Below are 22,152 nucleotides of genomic sequence, written 5' to 3'. Positions count from 1 at the left end.
AGTTTACGAGTGCACATACACACAAGCATAGATGCTCATGTACATGTAGGAAATCCCCCTATATGAGTGGACAACGGAGTACATGCACGCCCACACCATCACTCCACATGTTTGCACACACACTAATGGCCAGGAGAAAAGTGCTCAGCACATTTTATCATACATCCCGGATTGAGGGAGGCCATTCAGGAGGGGGAAAGGGAAGATTATGAGGCAAAAAGAGAAATGAAACCTAAAGGTCCCGCCCTGTCAGCATTAACTGGAGTATAAGAAATGGAATTTGGACAGACAGACAGACTCCTGGGGCCTGCCAACAACCAAAATGTCCAAAGGGCCTCTGATTCTCTGGCTGGTGATTGAGCTCGGGCGGCTTTATCTGAGTAAGTGTTCTCAGACCTTCCATCCAGGTGTCCCTGGAGGCTTGGCACCTCCCGGATTTCCATGGCTGATCCATTTCACTCCTGCATCCACTCAGCTTCTCTTGTTTGGAAGGTCTCTCCCTTTCTTTGTGACACAGGGTTTATCTTGAGACTGCTTTGGGAGTTTTAGGGTGGGGATATTTATGTTCATACCAGGAATGGTAATTTAAGAAGAGACACAGAGATAAGGGGTCAGATAACATGGGGAAAAGAAATGTCCTTTGCAGGTTTTACTAGCACAGTCAGAGCCAGGGGAATTTGTTCTGCTAAGACCCCTTATTATAATCCTTATTTTTCTCTTTATTTTTAGGAGTTTTTGTTTGCCTCTTGGTTTGTTTTATTTTGCTGGGGGTCAAGCGTCCAGGTGAGGTTTACCTTTTCTGCATATTGTTTCCAGGTTTCGGATGATGCAAATGTACACACACTAGGTGTGGACCAGTATAGACCTTCACTTCCTGCTGCTATACAGGTGGAATGCTCTGGGCTGAGCTGAAGTTGCATCTTGGTCGTTAACTTTTTTTTTTTTTTATTTTTTTTATTTTTGGCTTCTTTGGGTCTTTGTTGCTGTGCGTGGGCTTTCTCTAGTTGCGGCGAGCGGGGGCTACTCTTTCATTGTGGTGCGCAGGCTTCTCATTGCGGTGGCTTCTCTTGTTGCGGAGCACGGGCTGTAGGCACGCGGGCTTCAGTAGTTGTGGCACACGGGCTCAGTAGTTGTGGCTCACGGGATTAGTTGCTCTGCGGCATGTGGGATCCTCCCGGACCAGGGCTCGAACCCGTGTCCCCCGCATTGGCAGGCGGACTCTCAACCACTACACCACCAGGGAAGCCCTTGGTCATTAACTTTTGACACTGGCGACTATGGTCCTTCCATGGAAGAAATGAGGGACCTGGAAAAGACCAGTTTTAACAATCCGTGATTCTAGAACTAGACAATATCTAATGTCCCTTGCAGTTTTAACAGTTCATAGTTTCTGCACATGAATCTTTCAAATGTGCTGCGTGAGAAAACACCTACATTCCACGAAAAACAAGCCTTTGTCCTACTGTTCTTTGTGCCTTTCTTTCCTCTAGAACTCCATACATCCTCAGGTCTCCACCTAAGTCAAGCTTTTCCTGACTACCCATAGCCTCCAAACTGGTTTAAGTGTTTCTGCTATGAGTTCCTGTCCTCCCTGGAGTCCCCCCATTAGAGAACTTGTCGCCCTGTAGTAGTTGCTCATTTAACTGTCTCTCTCCCCAGATACCCTGTGGGAGTTAGTGGAATGAAAGCAATTCCTGTCCCTTTCTTTATCATTGTTTTTGCCTGGTCTTTACCTTGTCCTGGGACCTGGAGGTGTGGAGGGTTTGGTGATGCTGAAAGTTGCTCTGGCCACCTTTCCGGCTACTGGCTGGACACTGACGGAGTGGGCTTCTCCAACCCTACTTGAAGAAGGCAGCACCTGGTGGATGATCTGTTCGTTTTTCATTTGTGCCTTTTCTAAAATGACCATTTTAGAAGGCAGTGACTGCTCAGACTCATTGGTGATCAGAACTGAATGTGCTCTTAAAAGATGCCAGATCAAACCCTTCACTCTGTAGATGAGGAAATTGAGACCCAGACTGGAGAAAGGCCTTGCTTAAGGTCACCAGCTAGAGAAGGAACCAAGCTGGCACCAGAACCTAGGTCGTACCCACCATCCTGGGTAATTCCCCAAAAGAAAAATTGATTTAATACCAATGATTCCTTTGCTTCAGATTATTTTGCAGCTGGAAAGAAACAGTTTCCTAACCTATCTCTAAGATCAGAAATGCTTGGTTATTTGTACTAATAATTTATTAATTTCATGTGGCATTTAATACTCCATCTCTTGTGAACTTGAGAACTATTTCTGAGGCGAGCATTATCTTCCCCCTCTGCCTTATGAGGATAATGAGGTCAGGATTAGTGTGGCTTTCCTCCAAAGAAGACAAAAGCAGTAACTGGCAGAATGAGGTTCTCAATGTAAGCCTGATGGGTGTTTTTCTGCCACACCTGCTTCCTTTTTTTTAACATTAATTTTTAATCTGATGAGTAATACAGAGACACCCCTGGTGAAACAATTAAAATGTTATAAAGTTAAATCCCTTTTGACTACTGCCCTCAACCCCAGTCCCTTTCCTCTGATCATGGAGCTGCTGACACAATGAGTTGGGTGTATGTCCCACCAGCCACTTTTCTCTACATTTACTTTCATATGTCTGTGCCCACAAAAACCTGCAAACTGGTTTATTTATTTTTTTAAATGATTTTGTATTTTATGTGTCATTTTGAAAGTTCTCTTTTTCATACATTAATAAGGCTTGGAGTTTTCATGCCGATGGATATAAATCTGTCTAATTCTATTAATCTTGTACATTGTGGTTCCACGGAAGGACTGTGCCATAGGTTAGCCACTCCCCATATACACACTGTTCATTTCATTCACACACATATGACACTGCAGTAAACATTTGCAAATAGGCTTCTTTGAGCACCTGTGCTTTTCTAGAGCAAATAACAAACCATGAAATTGCCCAGGCTTAGCTAGGTCACTTGCATGTTGAGTATTAACCAAAACTGCCAAATTTCCCCAGAGTGTGGCTGTACCAATTCACACCCCATTTCACTCCAGTTTACTCCAGTAGGCTAAGTCATTTCCCAGCTCCCAGTCTAGCCAACACTTCATATCATCAGCATTCTAATTTTTTGCCAGTCTAATAGTTGAAATTTACTGATCACTCATATTTCCTTGTCTATGAATTGCCTGTTTTGTCCTTTGCCAGTTTTTCTTTTTTTTTTTTTAACGTTTTTATTGGAGTATAATTGCTTTACAATGGTGTGTTAGTTTCTGCTTTATAACAAAGTGAATCAGTTATACATATACATATATCCCCATATCTCTTCCCTCTCACGTCTCCCTCCCTCCCACCCTCCCTATCCCACCCTTCTAGCTGGTCACAAAGCACCGAGCTGATCTCCCTGTGCTATGTGACTGCTTCCCACTAGCTATCTATTTTATATTTGGTAGTGTATATATGTCCATGCCACTCTCTCACTTCGTCCCAGCTTACCCTTCCCCCTCCCCATGTCCTCAAGTCCATTCTCTAGTAGGTCTGCATCTTTATTCCTGTCTTGCCCCTAGGTTCTTCATGACCATTTTTTTTTTTTTTTTTTTTAGATTCCATATATATGTGTTAGCATACGGTATTTGTTTTTCTCTTTCTGACTTACTTCACTCTGTATGACAGACTCTAGGTCCATCCACCTGATTACAAATAACTCAATTTCGTTTCTTTTTATGGCTGAATAATATTCCATTGTATATATGTGTCACATCTTCTTTATCCATTCATCTGTCGATGGACACTTAGGTTGCTTCCATGTCCTGGCTATTGTAAATAGAGCTGCAATGAACACTGTGGTACATGACTCTTTTTGAATTATGGTTTTCTCAGGATGTATGCCCAGTAGTGGGATTGCTGGTCGTATGGTAGTTGTATTTTTAGTTTTTTAAGGAACCTCCATACTGTTCTCCATAGTGGCTGTATCAATTTACATTCCCACCAACAGTGTATGAGGGTTCCCTTTTCTCCACACCCTCTCCAGCATTTATTGTTTGTAGTGATGGCAGTTCTGACCGGTGTGAGATGATATCGCATTGTAGTTTTGATTTGCATTTCTCTAATGATTAATGATGTTGAGCATTCTTTCATGTGTTTGTTGCCTTTGCCAGTTTTTCTATCGAGTCTTTCCTTATTCAGTAGTAGGATGCCTCTTTCTATACTGCGATACTTGGGATAATAAACTGTTGGATCTCCAGTAGAAATAATTCTGTCCCACATTTTTTATTAATTTACCAAATATTCATAAGAACAAGCTCATATTTTAGAAGTCATTGGTTTTTGGTGCATGTGTTCTGCATTGCTATCACAGCTGAGGTTGAAGACAATTATTTTTTTCCCTGGCTTCATGGGGGGCAAAATGGGCTTCCACAGCATGTACAATCTGTGAAACATCTCCATTGTGGCAAAGTAAAGAGACGATGAGTTTAGGAAAGGCTCCAGGCGGGTCTGAATTTGGAATGACCTTTCATCATGAGAGCAAACTTTGCAAAACCCAGCAAGTACATCATTTAGCTTACTACCTGGGCAACTACTAGGGCTCATGCTCACCTTCTCCCAGAGAAGGATAGCTGGAAGTTGCTGACGCCTAGGGTCAGGGAGGAACACGGTGCTACTGGCCATGTCTTACACAACTTAGCCAACGGTGTTAACAGAGTTAGTGAATGGAGAGTCTTACAGGAGGGTACCTTGAAGAAAACAATGAGCAAAGAGATATGGGGATATATGTATATGTATACCTGATCCACTTGTTATAAAGCAGAAACTAACACACCATTGTAAAGCAATTATACTCCAATAAAGATGTTTTAAAAAATTTTAAAAAAAAAGGATCTAGGTACTCAAGAAGGAGCAGGATGTCATCCTGACACTCTGGAGCTATAGCCTGCCTGGCTCTCCCCTCAACAGCGTGGTTTGATTGAGAACAATCACTGATGCTCAATTATATCAGAGGGCTTAACATTTGCAGCAGTGAAAAACTTTCACGGACTCTCAGAGATGGAAGTTATCTTAGAAGAGGCTGTCCAGTGGTCCTCAAACAGAGTGGGTGGTCAGTGACATCAGAAAGACTTGGAGACCTTGGTTATGTACATTTCCATGGGCCTTGGCCTCTGAGATTCTGACTCAGGGTTGGGCAAGAAAATAGGTATTTTTAGCAAGCTCCTCAGGCCATGCTGATGAGCAGCTGAAGTTGGGAAACACAGATACTTCATTTTAAAAATGGTGCTATGTTCTATTTCATATAGCTAACATGGTCAACCTAATCACCAGCATCTTTATGTCACAGCTGCCATTCCAAAGAATTCCTGTGATTCCTTTCCAGTTCTAACATTAAAAAAAAAAAAAAAATCCACAAACTCCACCTAAGTTCACATTCTCTAACCACAAACAAATGGTCCAGAGCAATTAATTTCTATCTCCAATACTAAAAGGAGACGAGGACAATGGGATATATTTCAACAGCCTGTCTCCCTGCCATAGCAACACTCTGGGGTGGAAGACAGACAGAGACCCATTTGAGGCATTCAAGTCAGTAGTAGGTGATCACTGCCTATTAAGATACACTGGGTAGAGTGCTGTTTTGGACCTGTTTATATGAGTTAGTGGAATTGGATTAAAGGGTCAGGATTTTCCATGGAGAATTTATTGTTTTATTGAATGGTACTCAAGGTCAGAGTTTTTTTAATCAGCAAATCTGCTGTGGAGATGTGTTCAGAGACTCAGGCGGTCAGCTGTTTTCACTTGAGGGATGGAGGGGTGTGGAGTTAGGAGCTTAGCAGCAGCGAAGGGCAGGCCAGAATTTGGGCTAAAGAAACATATACACTACGACCCTCTTCATCTTCCTGGAAGCATCTATCTGCACAATCCCTGTAGAGCACATTTGAGAGATTTCAGTACCTCACAACCTAGTTTTCTCATCTCTCCTCACAGCTCCAGCTGCATCAGAAATTGTCGTGAGAGCGTTTTTGGGTCAGTCGGTGACTTTGCCCTGTATGTACTCATCCTGGTCTCCTAACAGCAACATCATGTGCTGGGGCAAAGGCCAGTGTCCCAACTCCAAATGCAATGACGAGCTTCTCTACACCAATGGGAAAAGGGTGGTCTCGAGGAAGTCGCCAAAATACCAACTTCTGGGGAATATCTGGAGAGGGGATATCTCCTTGACCATCTTCAACACCAACGAAGGTGACAGTGGTGTGTACTGCTGCCGCATAGAGGTGCCTGGCTGGTTCAACGATGTGAAGAAGAACATCCGCCTGGAGCTGAGGAGAGGTGAGCACACAGGGGCTGTGTCTGTGGATGGAGAGGTTCACGAGTCACGGGTCATAGAGTCAGTGGGTGGTGGTGGAGAGGCTGAAGCTGCTTAAGCAATGAGTGTGATTAAATCTGAGACATGTTGATGACTAGAGGAGCCACAGTCTGGAGCAGATGCCTGTGGGAGCCAAAAATCCCACAGAAATGAGTGAGGGGTAGAGGGTGGGGGGTAGGGAAGGGAACCAGTGAAATTCAGGGTCACTCTGAAGAGGGCAGCTGCTTCTTCTCTAGGGAATTGCAGAAATTTGGGCCCAGTGCTTTCAGATCTCCCAGTTATTATGTGAAGTATATTGATTTTTGCATGTTGGCAAAGACTTCAAAATTTAAAAAAACATTGGATGAATGAGATAGAATGTGTTGTTCATGGATCGGCTTCAGCCCATAAGTGCAACTTCCAGCAGAGGGGAAAGGGCAGGGGATTTGGAGATAGTCATAGCAGTTTTCAGGTGATCTTTCCTTCTGTTACTATCAGTTGCTTTTGATGAAATTTGAAATATGGTGGAACTCATAAAGATTTTTTTTTTAAGTAAATTTATTTTATTTATTTATTTTTGGCTGTGTTGGGTCTTCGTTGCTGTGTGTGGGCTTTCTCTAGTTGCGTTGAGCGGGGGCTGCTCTTCCTTGCGGTGTGTGGGCTTCTCACTGCGGTGGCTTCTCTTGTTGCGGAGCACGGGCTCTAGGCCCGCGGGCTTCAGTAGTTGTGGCTCGCAGGCTCTAGAGCGCAGCCTCAGTAGTTGTGGCACACGGGCTTAGTTGCTCTGCGGCATGTGGGGTCTTCCTGGACCGAGGCTCAAACCCATGTCCCCTGCATTGGCAGGCAGATTCCTAACCACTGTGCCACCAGGAAAGCCCCAACTCATAAAGATTTGAGCTGCATGGAGTGCAGCCTATGGTTGAATTATGTGAACAATAACCACTGTTCCTGCTGGTCTGGAACGGAGCCTCTCCGCTTCAGCTCTGTGCTCAGCCTGCACCGAGGACTGAGGATTCTTGGGCTCTATTGCTAACTGGACTGACATCTCGGAAGGCAGGTTCTGGCTAGCCATGCAAGTAATAAGCTTCTCCTATGACTCTCATGTGCTCTAAAATTTGAGAACAACTGATGTGGTTGCTTCTAATTAGAGAACTTTCACAAGCATATATGAAAGTATATTTTTTTATATACTAAATATATATATTTAGTATATTTTTCTCTCAAAGAAACTTTGTGAGATAGAGGTATCATTAGGATTTGTGGAAGTTAAATGATGCCAATCCAAGTCTTTGCTTTTCAAGCCTGATATAACCAGCTCTTATTTTATAAAATATTGGTTGACATCAGTACTCTATGAGGACATTTCTAAGTTCACTTGAAACTAATGATGTCTTTCTGGTCCATTAGAGTTAGTGGAAATTTGGCATATTTAAGAGAGGGTGGTATCTGTAGAATAACTGTTGCTAATGAACTCAGATTCAGATGTTTAGGGGGTGAGTGGTTTTGGTATGAACCCATCTTTAATATCTGAAAGAGACTTACATTTTCACCCTATGTTACACTCTTTGGACTCGCTCTTTTTAGATTTTAATTTTGATTGTAGAAAGAACACCTAGCATGAGTTCTACCCTCTTCATGAATTTTCAAGTGTACAATATACTATTGTTAACTATGGGTACAATGTGTGCAGCAAATTTCTAGAGCTTATTCATCTTGCTTGACTGAAATGTTATGTTTGGGCTCACTTTTGATGGGATCGTTCATTTACTCATTCATGCCATGTTTTTGGAACACCTACTATGTACCAGACACTGTCGTAGGTATTAGATTTGTAGCAGAGAACAAAATAAATACCAGCCATTCCCTCGTAGAGCTTACAGTGTACTAGGAGAAACAGACATTCCATAATAATCAACAAATAAATGTGTAGTTAGGAAATGCAGCAAACGCTATGAAGGTCAAGTATGAGTGTGCAAAAAACATTGTTATTGTCGAATGCAGATGACCTCCTTGCAGAAGTGTCCTTTTAGCTGAGACATGAGGGTTAAGGAGGAGTCCATCTAAGGAAGAGAGAGTCTAGGAAGCAGTAGGTACAAAGTCCCTCAGATGGAAGGTCACTAATACTGTGGAAGAACTGAAGAAATGCCAGTAGGCTGGGGAAAAGTGAGGAGAATAGAGTGGAGGCCCGAGATGGGAAAGAAAGAGCAGATCAGGTGGGGCCCTGAGGGTGAGGTTGGGGGTTGTGCCTTCATCTTAAGGGCAAGGAGAACCCAGTAAAAAAGTTTAGGTAGGGGACTGACATAATTAGATTTGTCATTTTCAAAGATTACTCTGGCCAGTGTGTGAAGAACAGGTTGGAAAGGCCAGGACTAGAGTTAAGAAACCCACTTCTCATGGGCATTTTAGTGGTCCAGGCTCGTGGGCTGGGTGAGGCAGCAGAAAGGCAGAGAAATGGACTGATGCTGGCTATATCTGTAGTGTTTCCCTCTTCCTCCGTCTCCACTTGGCACCAGACGTATCTTCTATTGGGTACAGGTCCCACGACCACGCGCTCAACAACCACCCGTCGCCCAACCACCACCACCACCACCGCCGTGACGACAACCACAGCTGTGCTTCCAACAACCACAGTCGTGCCTACACCTGACCTGCCAGCCACACCACCGCTTCAGATGAGAACCACTGCTGCACTCCCCACCACGGCAGCCGCATGCCCTCTGACAACACAGGGCTCCCTTCATGAGGAAGACACGATACTTCTGACCCTTGAGCCTTCCACAGAAGGGCCCATCCTCACTGCAGGTGCCTGGTTCAACAGGCCATTCTTTCCCTTCTGCTGGTCAGATGCACCTTGGAAGAGGGTTCTCCTGCTGAATGGGGCAGCCCAGCAACTTGCTCTTAGGTCTATGTGTGTGTGTGTGTGTCTGTGTATGAGTTTGCCAGGGCTGTCATAACAAATTCCACAGACTGGGTGGCTTAAACAACAAAAGTTTACTTTCTCACAATTCTGGAGGCTAGAAGTCTGAGATCAAGGTGTCAGCAGGGTTGGTTTCTTCCAAGGGCTTTCTCCTTGACTTCTAGATGGCCGTCCTCTCCCTGTGTCCTCACATGGTCTTCCTCCTTTGTGTATTTGTGTTCTAATCTCCTCTTTTTGTAAGAACACCAGTGATATTAGATCAGGGCCCATCCATATAACATCATTTTTACCTTAATTACCTCTTTAAAGGCACTATCTCCAAATACAGTCACATTCCAAGCTACTTGGGGTTAGGGCTTCAATGTATGAATTTTCGGGTAGGGCTGGGGCGGGGGTGGGAGGGGACCACACAATTCATCCCATAACTGTGTGTGTGTGTATAGTTTCATTAAATTGTTCCTTTTCATTGTTTTATGATTTCCTTTTTTGTTGCTTTTTTTTTCCTTTGTGCTTTTGAAAAGTCAGCATTTTTGGTTCTCTAGTTGACCTCCCAGGAGTCTTGGGGACACTTAGTAAAGAACCAGGAAATGTCACCCTGGGTCAGACACCAGTTCCATCCTGCCGGGGCTTAAGTCCCTACTCAGGCATTAGAGATTGGTTGAGGAAAGGCCTCCAGATGCCTTAAAATATCCCTTGATGAACTGGTTTTACCTTTTCTTTCTTTCTTTCTTTCTTTCTTTCTTTCTTTCTTTCTTTCTTTCTTTCTTTCTTTCTTTCTTTCTTTCTTTCTTTCTTTCTTTCTTTCTTTCTTTCTTTCTTCCTTCCTTCCTTCCTTCCTTCCTTCCTTCCTTCCTTCCTTCCTTCCTTCCTTCCTTCCTTCCTTCCTTCCTTCCTTTCTTTCTCTCTTTCTCTCTTTCTCTCTTTCTCTCTTTCTTTCTTCCTTTCTTCCTTCCTTCCTTCCTTCCTTCCTTCCTTCCTTCCTTCCTCTCTTTCTTTCTCTTTCTTTCTCTCTCTCTCTAGCTCCCTCCCTACTTTCCTTCCTTCCTTCATCCTGAATCCTTTTTCATCCTACATCTTGGAACTCTCACTGAATTACTAGCTCCATTAATTATGGGGGCTTATCAAAGCTCCCACCACGTTTCAACCTCTGATTCTGAGGTAAGAATATTAGAAAAGAATCATGAGAGAGCTTGAAAGCTTAGGCATTTCAGCTGCCTCAATAAGGCCTGGATTAACTTAAACCACTTTACAGCATCGAATTGGCTAATTCCACTATACTCTGTGTAGTTGCCTAAGGTCCATGAACCCTAAGCCAATTTTTATGTGTATTTTTTTATTCCTTTGGTCTTTAAAATAATCATCTTAGAATACTACATTTGCAGTTTTTCCCCTAGATTCTAAAAATTACTTACAATCCTTGGAAGAAAAACTGAAATAAACTTAGAAAAGTACAAAGACAACTATAAAAATAGCCCCAAATCCCACCACTCAGCACAAACACCTATTTTTAGCTGCCTTTCATCAAACTTTTTTTCTCTTCCAGAATCAGAAACTGTCCTTCTCCCTAGGACCTCTCAGAGAAGCACTGAGGCGACTTCTGCAGACACTGCCTTGCTCACATCCAAAGGTATGTGGCCGGGGTTCTCTCTTTTTCTTTCCTCACCCCTTAGACTGAGGGAAACACTGAATAGAGTGTCAGCAAGTCAGATGACTAGAGATGACTGTTGGGTCCTGTGTGTCATGAAGCCCACCTGGGACAAATTGGTATCAATACCACATTTGTGGCTCATTCCTCGCTATGGATTTGAGAGAGGGAGAGAGACCCATTGACCTTGATTTGTTTGTGCAATTCTCCATGGTAGCACATCTCTAGAATATCTGCCTTTCCACTCTAGGCTGGGTGGTGCTTGGCTATCTCATCCCCCAATTCCAAGCATACCGGTCTTCTGTGTTGAAACCCCAGAGGGTGTATTCAATTGACTCCTTGGCTCTTTATAGTGGAGGGAGAGGTCTTTCATTCATTTGTCCTTTCATCCATCCAGCCAGACTTCTTTAGGTATTTACTAGTGCCCAGGGGCAGAGAACACCCTGAAAATAATTCACAGCCTTGCAGGTGCTAGAGGGGCCTGCCTGGGCTTGGTTATCAGTTGTACTACTTTCCCCTGGGGGTCTCTGCCCTCCATTGTGTAACTTCATGCATATAAAATTTGGATGAGTGCCTGGCACGTTAGTACACGTGCAAAAGGTAGCTGTTACCTTAGTGGAGCTTATAATCAAGCAAAGGAAAACAGACATCTATGAGGTAAATAAATCAATGCTTGTGATAGTAGAGTATAGGGGGGCAGTAACACAGAGTGGTTCATGTGTGCATTCTGGTGTCACACTGCCTGGGTACAAATCGTGCCTCTTCTCTGCTGTGTGACGTTGGGAAAGTTCCTTAATCTCTCTGGGCCCTGGCTTCCTAACTGGTCAAATGGGAATCATGAAGCACTTACCCTGTGTCTCTTTCTGAGGATTAAGTGAGAGAATGCAGGTAGATGACTTAGAACAGCGTCTGGAATGTACTAAATGCTCAGTAAACATTAGCCCTTTTTTTTAATGACAGAAGTCAGTTTAGGGGAAGAGTGCCCCCCCACCCCCACCCCCCCACCTCCCTCCAAAATAGGAAGACAGGCATCTACCTAAGTTTGTTTTCTCCTTTCCTTTGTATTTTTTCCAGGGTCTAAAAGTTGGGTTCTCCAGTCAACACCCCAGGCATTGATGCGGGAAGCGAGTGACTCGGTGATTTCTCAGCCAAGAGGTAGGGGGGTTGTGCTCCTGTGAGTGGTTTGCCTTTGGACTTGGGAACAATCTGTCAACTGCCTGCTTTTCTTGGAATTCTGCTCTTTTGATTGCACTGTGGTCACATCCTACATCCTCCCGCCAGCTGAGATGAAAGTGAAGCCTGCTAAAAGCATCAGTGTTGGCTCTATCCCTTCTCTGCCTCATTTCTGAAAACCTGCTGTTGGGATCTGAAGCTAGGAATGCTAGTAGGAAAAGCAACCATTCATCTTTCAAAACGTTACTAATTTATTTTAAATTATGCAAATAGTACACCAGTGTATTTTTGTTAGGGATACATTTTTTTAAAGCTATTTATTTATTTATTTATTTATTTTTATTTATTTGGTTGCTCTGGGTCTTAGGTGCAGCGGGTATACTCCTTAGTTGCAGCTCACCGGCTCCTTAGTTGCGGCATGCATGTAGGATCTCGTTCCCTGACCAGGGATGGAACCCGGGCTCTCTGCATTGGGACTGTGGAGTCTTAACCACTGTGTCACCAGGGAAGTCCCTAGGGATACATTTTTAAAAAGTAGAAATAACATTCTCTTTGACTCCCTGTCTTTAATCCCAGTTCCTCCCTTGAGTTAATCACTGATATTAGTTGAAGGTGATCATTCTTCAGATCTTTTTCTATTCCCTTATGTGTGGGTATAGATATAGAAATATACAGTTGTGTTTTGTGTGTGGATTTTTAAAAAAATGCTGTCATATTGTGTGCAGCCTTCTGCATTTTTATTCACCTAACATTATACATTGGACCATGTTCTGTTTTGGTCCATGTAGATCTCCATCACTGTGTTAAATTGCTGTATAGTATTTTCTACTATGGGTACTTACAGTATCCATTCCCCATTGAGGGGCACTAAGGTTGTTCCAAAGCTTCACATCATAAATATACTGCAGTGAGGATCCTTATACGTGTCTCCTTAGTGTTCATGCAAGTGTTTCTTTAGCTAGGGTGGTGACCAAGAAGGAGAAATGCTAGGTTCAAAGAAATGTGTGCTTTTATTTTTTTATAAATTTATTTATTTATTTATATTTTATTTTTGGCTACGTTGGGTCTTCATTGCTGCGCATGAGCTTTCTCTAGTTGCAGTGAGCAGGGGCTACTCTTTGTAGCGGTGTGCAGGCATCTCATTGCAGTGGCTTCTCTTGTTGTGGAGCACGGGCCCTAGGCGTGCGGGCTTTAGTAGTTGTGGCACCTGGGCTCAGTAGCTGTGGCTCACGGGCCCTAGAGTACAGGCTCAGTAGTTGTGGCGCATGGGCTTATTTGCTCCACGGCATGTGGGATCTTCCCAGACCAGGGCTCGAACCTGTATCCCCTGCATTGGCAGGCTGATTCTTAACCACTGCGCCACCAGGGAAGTCTGAAATGTGTGCTTCTAAATTTTATAGCTATTACAAAATTGTCCTCTGGAAAGGCTGTGCTAATTTATCTTCCCACCCACAGAGTATCTGCTTTCCCATATCCTCGCCACACTCGATATAACCATTTGTTTAATTTTTTTCAATCTCCGGAGAAGAAAATGTCATCTCATTCTCTGTTGTTCTGATTAACAGAGAGTTGGAGTGTCTTTCTCTATGTTTATTAGCCAGAAAACAGCCATCCTTTAACTCTGTGAAGGAGGCAATGTAACATCACTGACAAAGGCTTGGAAGATGGAATTGGAGGGTCCAGACAAGAGTGAGTGGAAGGGAGATAGGTTTTGAAGGAAGACTCTAAATCAAGATGAAATGCAAGGGTGATCTCATGTTGAAAAGCTTTGGCACGCACTAACTCACACAGTGGGAGGACGGGAAACCTGGACTGGATGTTGATAACAAGGTGCCAATGATCCAAACCTTCTTTGTCCATGGGATGCGGTAGGGTGGGGGCCTATTTGCTGGCAGAAGAAAAGGTAGCAACTAGAAAAGTGACAAAGGATGGGCAACGAGTTTTCAAAATGTTTCATTTATTCCACTTAAATCTTGGACTATTTTACACTGAATTGCAAGGGAACAGAAGGTCATCTGATGTTTTACCGTCTTTTATAATATCCCTGATAATTTCATTTCACTCCTGCTTGATAAATCCTGGGAGAGAGAACACTTGTGCCCATACCCATATGCGGCACTCCTGAAGAGGAGCTGGTTATAGGAAGGTCTGTCAGTCTCTGTGTAACATCTATTCGTTGTGGAAGAAGCCAGGGTTTATTGAGCACATATCATGTGCCAGCATGGGGTCAACTGTTCTCCTGGGCCACTTAATTCAATCCCTCTTACCAGATGCTCCAATCTCTATTTGTCATAGCTTTTTCAAGGCCACACAGCTGTTGCGTGCCAGATCCAGGAAGTCTCGCTCTGATTCCATACTCTTAGATATTATTTTATTTTGCCTTACCTTCCAGTCTGAAATAAAATATCATGCTCTTGTCATTTACCATCCTTTTTTTCCATCGGTTTTTGTAATGAAACATTTATAATACATACTGAGGATTTAGCTAGGTGTTAGGTGCTGTATAAGGGTTTTAACTTGTATTGTTTTATTTAAATCTAACAGTGACCTTCTAGCCAGGTATGGGTATTATCCCCATTTTACAGATAAAGAAATGGAGGGTCAGGGAGTTTATTAGAGAAGCTAACACCTACTGAGGTCTGTCTTTGTTTCAACACTCTTCATTTTACATGCATTACCTCATTTGATTTTTCACAAAATCCTATGAGATAGATACCATTATCACCTCCATTTTAGAGTCCATGAATGTTACGTATCTTGTCTGGTAGATGATGGACCTGGATTTAATCCTTCTCTGCTCAACTCTGATGCCATTCTGACCCCTTGCTAGGCTGCCCCCACCCCATCTACCCTCTGGAAGCACTTAGAGAATAAAACTACTTCTTCATTTGCATAAAAATGCTTTCAACCCATTTCAGAGAACCTACATGCTTCTGTGGGCTTTTTCTTACCTTGGCTAAATATTCCCAATTCCTTCCTCATGTCTTCATGTAATTTTTGGATGGCCAGGCTTCCATGGTTGACGGCTGCTTTAAATTGTTCTAGTGGATCTTGCTACAATTATTATTCCCTAAAATTAGCATTACCTGGAATGGCAATTCTTTACCTCCTCTCTTTGGCTGCCTGGAACAGAGTTCAGAGATGTGGAGTGATTTGCCCAAGATCACACAGCAGTGCAGAGAGATAGGTGGGATCACACCCAGTTTCCAGGGATATTATTAAAATGTGTACATGGACTCCTAAGTGGAGTTGTCTGTGGATGAACTTGGCGGGGGGACAAGAACCCCCCTGAAATTATATATATATATATATAGTTGTATGTGTATATGTGCACACACATTTTCCTGGGGAAAAAGTATAGAACTTTTATTAGATTCTCCAAGAATTCTGCAAAGCTCCAAATGATTAGGAACCATAATTCAAACACAAACAACAATAACAACAATAAAAATTCTCATAGGTTTCTTCCCCCCAGCTAAGGGCAGCCTGTTAGGGGAATACGAACTCTTACGCCTCTAGGTAGCTGGGAACTCAAATCAGTCCCTCTAGCCTGAGGATTAATTTCATTTCTTGCTTGGCTGCAGGAATGTGTGAAATGGTCCCAAATTGCTCCCTAGTGACCCAACATCTCTATTGGGTAAGGACTCTGAAGCTAGGGTGAGGAGACCCACATCACCATGTCATTTCCTAAATAAAATCGGGTGGTTTGGGATTAAATCCTCTGCAGATTATGCCTCAGCCTCACTTTTAGTGCCTCAATAACATCCCAAATCCTTTTATTCTAGTCCTTTCTCCTCACATTTTCTCGGTAGCCTGAGGTGGGGGTTAAAAGACCTCATTTGGGGAATGTGAAGGCTGAGGGTTATATGCCAGCTCTAACGTTTTATGCTTTATTTTTTTCTTTTAGAATCTCAGGTTCTTGTTCTAGCCTTTTCGAAATCTCAGTTTCCTCAAAATGTACAATGGAGATAATAGTACATGGTTCATAAGGCTGTTAAGTGAGGCAATGCATGAGAAAAATGTCTGGTCCATAATTACTGGCTAGTAAATGACAGACCTCGTGACGGATTCTGATCCCCTCTGCTCGCTGCATCTCTGCTGATCTTCCTACTCACACACCTTCATTCTCTGGCCAGGCCAGCTGGGAGCAAGAGGCCACATCTACCAGCTCCCAGCTGACTCGCTTCCTTCCAAATACTGAGACACTTTTTTTTTTTTCTGATTTCAAAACATATTAAAGAGCTACAATAATCAAAGCAGTATGGCGCTGGCACAAAGACAGACACACAGACCAATGAATACATTAGAGAATAAACCCTCACATACGTGGCAGAGACACTTTTTGGTTTTATGATTTTTTTAACTTCTAATCGCACCAGGAAAGCAGCTGATGAGTGGCAAAATTGCAAACTTGGGGAAGTGACAAAAGCTTTTTAAAAAATATCATGGCAGTCATTCTCAACTCACTATTAAAATAAATCTGATTCTGAAAGCTTTTCACTGGCTGCTTATTACATGGCTCTGTGGAACTCTCAGTTATGGGTTTTGTTCCTCTGGTGGACATCTTTAATCTTCTGATGCCTCTCAGTTGTTTTGTCCTTCTCACATCACTCAATCTAGGGAGGCTTCACTCTATAATTTAGGCTCAGGAATCAAGCTTTGCTTGAAAAAGAGCTGTGGTCGAGTTTGCCATGCAAGGGCTTCCTGATTTGTATTATTTATTTGATTAGACACCTCCAAGTATGTATCTCCTGCTCCGCTGCCCTTCTCTGCTTTGAAGGTGTTTAGTCTGCAGACATCACCTGAAGAAGCCCTTGCAAGGGTGTCAAATCCTCACCTCCACTCTGTGGCTGCCTGGAAATGGAGCTCAGAGATGTGGAGTGACTTTTCTGAGATCACACAGTGAGGCAGAGGGAGAGCTGAGACTCTTACACGGGTTTCAGAGGTTTTAAATTTGGGCCTGTGAACTCTTGGGGAGGTGTTGTCAGTGGAAAACTGATAGGAAATTGAGGCCCAGCAAAGGCCAGCGAGTTGAGAGAGGGCTTGCAGTGATAGGGAGGTTGCTGAGACCAGAGGCCAGTTCTCCTGATCCCACGTACAGTTAACCTTTGTCCCAAGACTATCAGCCACTATCTCTCAACAGAGCTTCCCTGAGGGCAGATTTTCCTATTTGCTCCTCAAGTATTAGGATTCACTTTTTCTCAGCCCCCAGGTGGGTCATTATACTCATCAACAGCATGAAGTCCAAGCTGTGAAATAATTTCAAATTTAATGCCCCCAAATATGCATGAGGACTTGGCTGTCAACCCAGGAAAACTGGGAAAAAAATGAACATTGCTCTGGTAATAGTCATAATTTCCTTTTTTGAGATTCTTACAGTAGCATTTTCTCCATCCCAGGGTTGGATGGTGGGGGAGTGGGGATGGGGTGCTTTTAGGAGTTCTTGTTCTCTTACTGTATCTTTCTGTTTTAGAAAACCAGCCCAAGCTTCATGGTCCAGAGCAAGCTGGCCTTGCCATAGAATCAAAGGATTCTCAGAGGGAAAAATGGTTGGAGATGAGATTTTATATCTTTACCTTGGCATTTGGTTTGGATACATGGAAATAGGTCACATGATATTTGGTAAAGGCCTTTCAAATCTGTCATTCATTAAACATGGGTTACCTGGGTGCTTCCCTCTGCAGGGCCCAGAACATATAAAAATGAGGAAGTCTTGAGCTCTGTTCTTAAAGGGGTGGGATAGACAGGCTTGTGTAGAGCAAACAATTATCCAGTGAGCTTGGTTTTGGGATAGAAGTATGAAAAGGTGCCCTGGGGGCCCAAAGAAGGGAGAGAAGGATTCTAACTTGGAAAGAAAGGCCAGGATGATTTCACTCAATGATCCTTGAATTGGTTCTTCATGGATGAGAACATCTCATTGAGCAGAGAAGGGTGAACAGGCAGGGAGAACAGCATGAGCAAAAATAGGGGGACTTATAATAGCATGAAATCTTTGGCGATTGTTTAAGAGTCTAGTTTAATCTAATGGAGACAGGAAGCTAGGAGTGGCCTAGGTTCTTAAAGGACTTGATTGATGGGCTGAAGAATTTAGATTTCATTCCAGGGTCACACAGATCCAGTCATGTTTTTGGAGTCGGGAATGGCATTTTCAGCTCTGTTTTAGGAAAAATTGCTCTGGCAAGAGTGTGGAAGATGTATTCGAGGGGAGTAAGGCTGGAGGCAGAGAGGTTCCTGCAATAACTCAGGCAGGAGGTGAGTGTCTCGACTAGGATGATGGCAGCAGTGACAGCAGTGAAGGGACAGAGTCAGAGCCATTTAGGACTTTGAATTGAGAGGACTAATTGACTGGAGTAATAAGGAAGGATGACTGGTTCTCCGCACTTGGGAGATCAGCTCGATGTGATGGATTCACTGGTAAAGGAACCCCAGGAGGAAGAGTGAAATTTATTTGGACGATCTTGACTTTGAAGTGCCCCTGGGAAATGTCTAACAGGCCGTTGGAAATGTGGGGCTGGGCGGACTTATGGATGTCTCGGTGGGGATTGGGTGTCTGATGATTGGCACCTCCTGTGATCAAAGAATCATTACTGTGCTGAATAAGGAGTTGCCCCTATACCAAAACTTTCATACGTACTATCTCATGAGGGAGAGTTCAGGCCTATCGATATAATATGACAGTTACTGAGTGCTTATTATAGGACAGGGCTGGGCTCCATGCTTTCAGTGCATTATCTTATCATGAGGCATCGTCCAGATCTGTGAGGAAGATTCTATTATTGCCTTCGTTGTAAAGGAGAAGAAACTGAGGTTTGCAAAGGTTAAGACATTTGCCAGAGTTGGAACCCCAGGTCTCTTGGCTCTTGAAAATTAGCTCTTAAACACTTGATTCTATTGTCTCATTAGCAGAAGGCATCATTGAAACTCCTGTGGCATCGTCTGAAGATATTGTGGGAGAGGAAGGGTGGGATGAAGGCAGACACCCCACCTCCTTACAGGAATGACTCCATTGGGAGAGGGTGTAGTAGAGGCAGAAAAGCTGGCCCAGGGGGCCAGTTAGAGAGACAGCAGAGGTAGGAAGTGGTCCAGGAGACAAAGATTATGGGGTGTGTACTTAAATATGACGGAATTCTAAATACCGGTCAGATGTGGCATCTAGATAGGTAGCTGTGAACTGTGGCCGGAGGACCGCTAAACGAACAGGGTGAGCTCTGTGGATGGACACCCTGAAGTCCAACGCTGAGCGATTGTGAGAGAATAAATGCTAGGCGTTCTTTCAAGGAGTTGGAGGGTGAATATTTAGAGGGGAGGCAGGGTAGAGGGAGGAGGCTTGTACTGTTATAGGAGGAGGGGGTCCGTCAAAAATGGGAGAGGTAGGGTTTGGTCTAGAAATGGAGATAGGAGACAGGGGAGTTAGGCTGGCATAAATGAAGGTGGGAGAGCAATCAGATCTCACGCTGACCTCCCAGGGAGGTAGGAGAAGACTGGGGGAACCAAGACCTTGAACTCTGAGATCATCCAGTCTGTCTATGCCAGACCTGGCCATGGGCTGGAACCACAGAGAGCTTAGTCAAAGCATAGATGGCCCTACTCTATCCTAGCCTTGCAGAATGAGGACCTCTGGGGTGGGTCCAAGAACCTGAAGCCCAGCCCTAGCCCCAGGAAGGCATTTAGGAATTGCTGGTGTAGTCGACTGTCCTTGTTCTACACGGAAGGAAACTGAAGCACAAAAGCACGAAAAAATTTCAAAGAGAAGAGGAAGTAAGTCCCACGTAGGACTCTCTTCTGGGTCCCAAATCAGAGCTCTTTCCCCTTTGCTGCACTGTTTCATTGAAGTCAAAATTGAGTCCTGTCAGAACTTGACACTTTCTGGGTCCTCAGTTGATCAAGGGCATAAAGAACTTGTAGGAGGAGTCGTCATTCTCAGTGCAAGTTTAGCAGAAGGAACAGACGAAGGCAGGGGAATGAAGCAAAGCTCATTTTCACTCACAAATGCCGTTGTTAGGAGGAAAGAAATTGGATGCAGTTGATTTCAAAGTCAACATCTTTCGCGAGGCAGTAGCCTATTTGTTTTATCTTTCATGCCCAGTGCTGTTCGCAGGCTGGAATCAGTTGGTAGGCTGGAAGTCTGGGGATGAAGGAAAAGGACAAAAAGTGGATTCTCATGATGTTTCTCACAATAGTGTTACATCTATCAACCGTACAAACGTGTTTTTTTTCCATTAATAAAGTTGGGATTGAATCCGTGTAATTCTAGCATCTAACAACTCACCTTCAGAAAGGGTAACCAAATAAGACAAAAGAAAGTTGCCAAGCTTTAGGAGAGGCATGTCCATAGTAAGGTGAACAGAAAATGAAAGTGAAGTAAGGTACCATCCACTGAAAATAGAACTCGGAGCTGGCCCTAAGATGGGTCCTCACTAATGGTTACCCAGGTGAGCTGGGTGACCGCTCTGTGGACCAAAATGTCCCTCGGACACAAAGTCAGGCGCTGGAGACATCTCCGGTTTCACAGGAGGGTAGGATCAATAGATAAACCTCAGTGAGCTCTGTGATGAGGTGAGGTAGCTGTTCTCCCCACTACGAACAAGTCAATGAATAAAGGTACCAGTGCCCTTTGGCAAGAACCTACCCACACTTGTGGACTATTGACTCCTGTGATGCCCAGAAGCAGAAGAGGGAAACAGAAGTGGAATTTGGAATCAGACGTCATTGCTCTACCATTTACTAGCAATCAGCACTAGCTTTGCAGCCTTGCGCAAGATACGAGACCTCTCTGGGCTTCAGTTTCCTCCCCTTTCAATAATTCTGCCCAAGTTTATTTACCTCATAGATTCATTTTGAAGTTCAAATGTGATAATAAATGTGAAAGTACTCTGTGCGTTTTTAGCTGCTTCCATTATGCTTAACATTGTCATCAATAATAATAATTTCTAGAATGTCTTTTCAGAAACTGTACCCACCTAGGCAGTGGAGGGCTAGAGTTCCATTCCAACAGGACCACTTCCCACCGTGCCATGAAATAGCATGGTCATGCACCCTCCAGCACTGATCTTTTCAGAGCAAGTGTATGTGAGCTCTTGCTACACTTCCCAAAGGCCATAGAGCCCAGAGGATAAGAGCTTGGGCTCTACAGATAGGTAATCCTGCCTCTGAGGTTTGCTCTCTCCCTTCCTAGCTATGTCACTTGAGCCAGTTGCCTGACATCTCTAGGCCACAGGACTCCCGCTGTGAGATGAGGACAGTAATGGTACCTAGTGCAGAATGCTCTGAGATCAAACATGGAAAACACTTTGCACTGTGCTGGCCATGGAGTAAGTGCTTGGTACATGGTATCCATTTATTATTGTTGTTGATAATCCAGAGGGTTCTTTGTGAAATGTGCACCTTGCCCCCTCCCTCAATTAAAACATAGGGATCAGCTGGTGTGTGCAGAGCAGTGCTAGGCATTGCCCCTCACAGAGGAGTCCAGTGGGGAAGGATTAGGGATGAGGTCTTGTCTGTGCTTCACCGAGACACGCAGAGATTGGCACATGGGAGAAGTAGCCTGAGGTGGTGACTCTGGGCTGTCACAATGATGAGGACATTTGTGCTGCTGGGCATCCTTGAAGGCAGTGGAAGGCTGAGACACAGTTTAGAACTGGGTGACTCTCAAACAATGGTGTTCTGAGTCTCTGGTTTCCTTCTGTTACCTCACTTGTGTAAGACGTGAAGTCATCGCATCATTCCTCCCCCTTTATGAACCACTTTGGGTGCCAACACAATTTGCTCTCTGGTTCCTTTCAAAATTAAATGGACCCTACCCAATTTTGCTCTTGGAGCTAAGGAACACCTGATTCATGTATGTAATGCTCTCTTGATTGATTGATTGAAGTGCATCGTACTCTTTTTGATCGTTCCACATATCAAAAACATGCAGGGGTCTCCAAAATTTAAAGGAAGTATGTGAATTCAGTAAATGCCTGTTTCTATTTTCAAAAGGTATTTTGAAATTCCAGAACTGCTTTAGCGCTGCCAGGTGAGGTCAGGAAGTATGGGTTCTGGTCACTTCCTTTGTTACTTATTACTGTGAAACCTTGAGCAAATGAAACTG

The 22,152-nt window shown here is 43.8% G+C and overlaps 1 protein-coding gene across 1 annotated transcript in view; it reads left to right on the top strand.

Annotated features, from left to right (window-relative positions):
* The first annotated feature begins 317 nt into the window (after window positions 1-317).
* The window catches only part of TIMD4 (T cell immunoglobulin and mucin domain containing 4), a 35,340-nt gene continuing 13,505 nt past the window's right edge, over window positions 318-22,152 (top strand). Inside the window, exons 1-5 of the mRNA XM_061188371.1 lie at window positions 318-380; window positions 5,970-6,311; window positions 8,863-9,129; window positions 10,788-10,871; window positions 11,964-12,044. Of these exons, the coding sequence (XP_061044354.1) occupies window positions 323-380; window positions 5,970-6,311; window positions 8,863-9,129; window positions 10,788-10,871; window positions 11,964-12,044 (832 nt within the window). The 5' untranslated portion in view covers window positions 318-322. The remainder of the gene's footprint in view (window positions 381-5,969; window positions 6,312-8,862; window positions 9,130-10,787; window positions 10,872-11,963; window positions 12,045-22,152) is intronic.

The sequence above is a fragment of the Eubalaena glacialis genome, chromosome 4 (assembly GCF_028564815.1).
Source record: "Eubalaena glacialis isolate mEubGla1 chromosome 4, mEubGla1.1.hap2.+ XY, whole genome shotgun sequence".
NCBI classification, from domain to species: domain Eukaryota; kingdom Metazoa; phylum Chordata; class Mammalia; order Artiodactyla; family Balaenidae; genus Eubalaena; species Eubalaena glacialis.
Note: the sequence above shows the minus strand (reverse complement) of the source record. Positions and strands in the feature narration are given on the sequence as shown.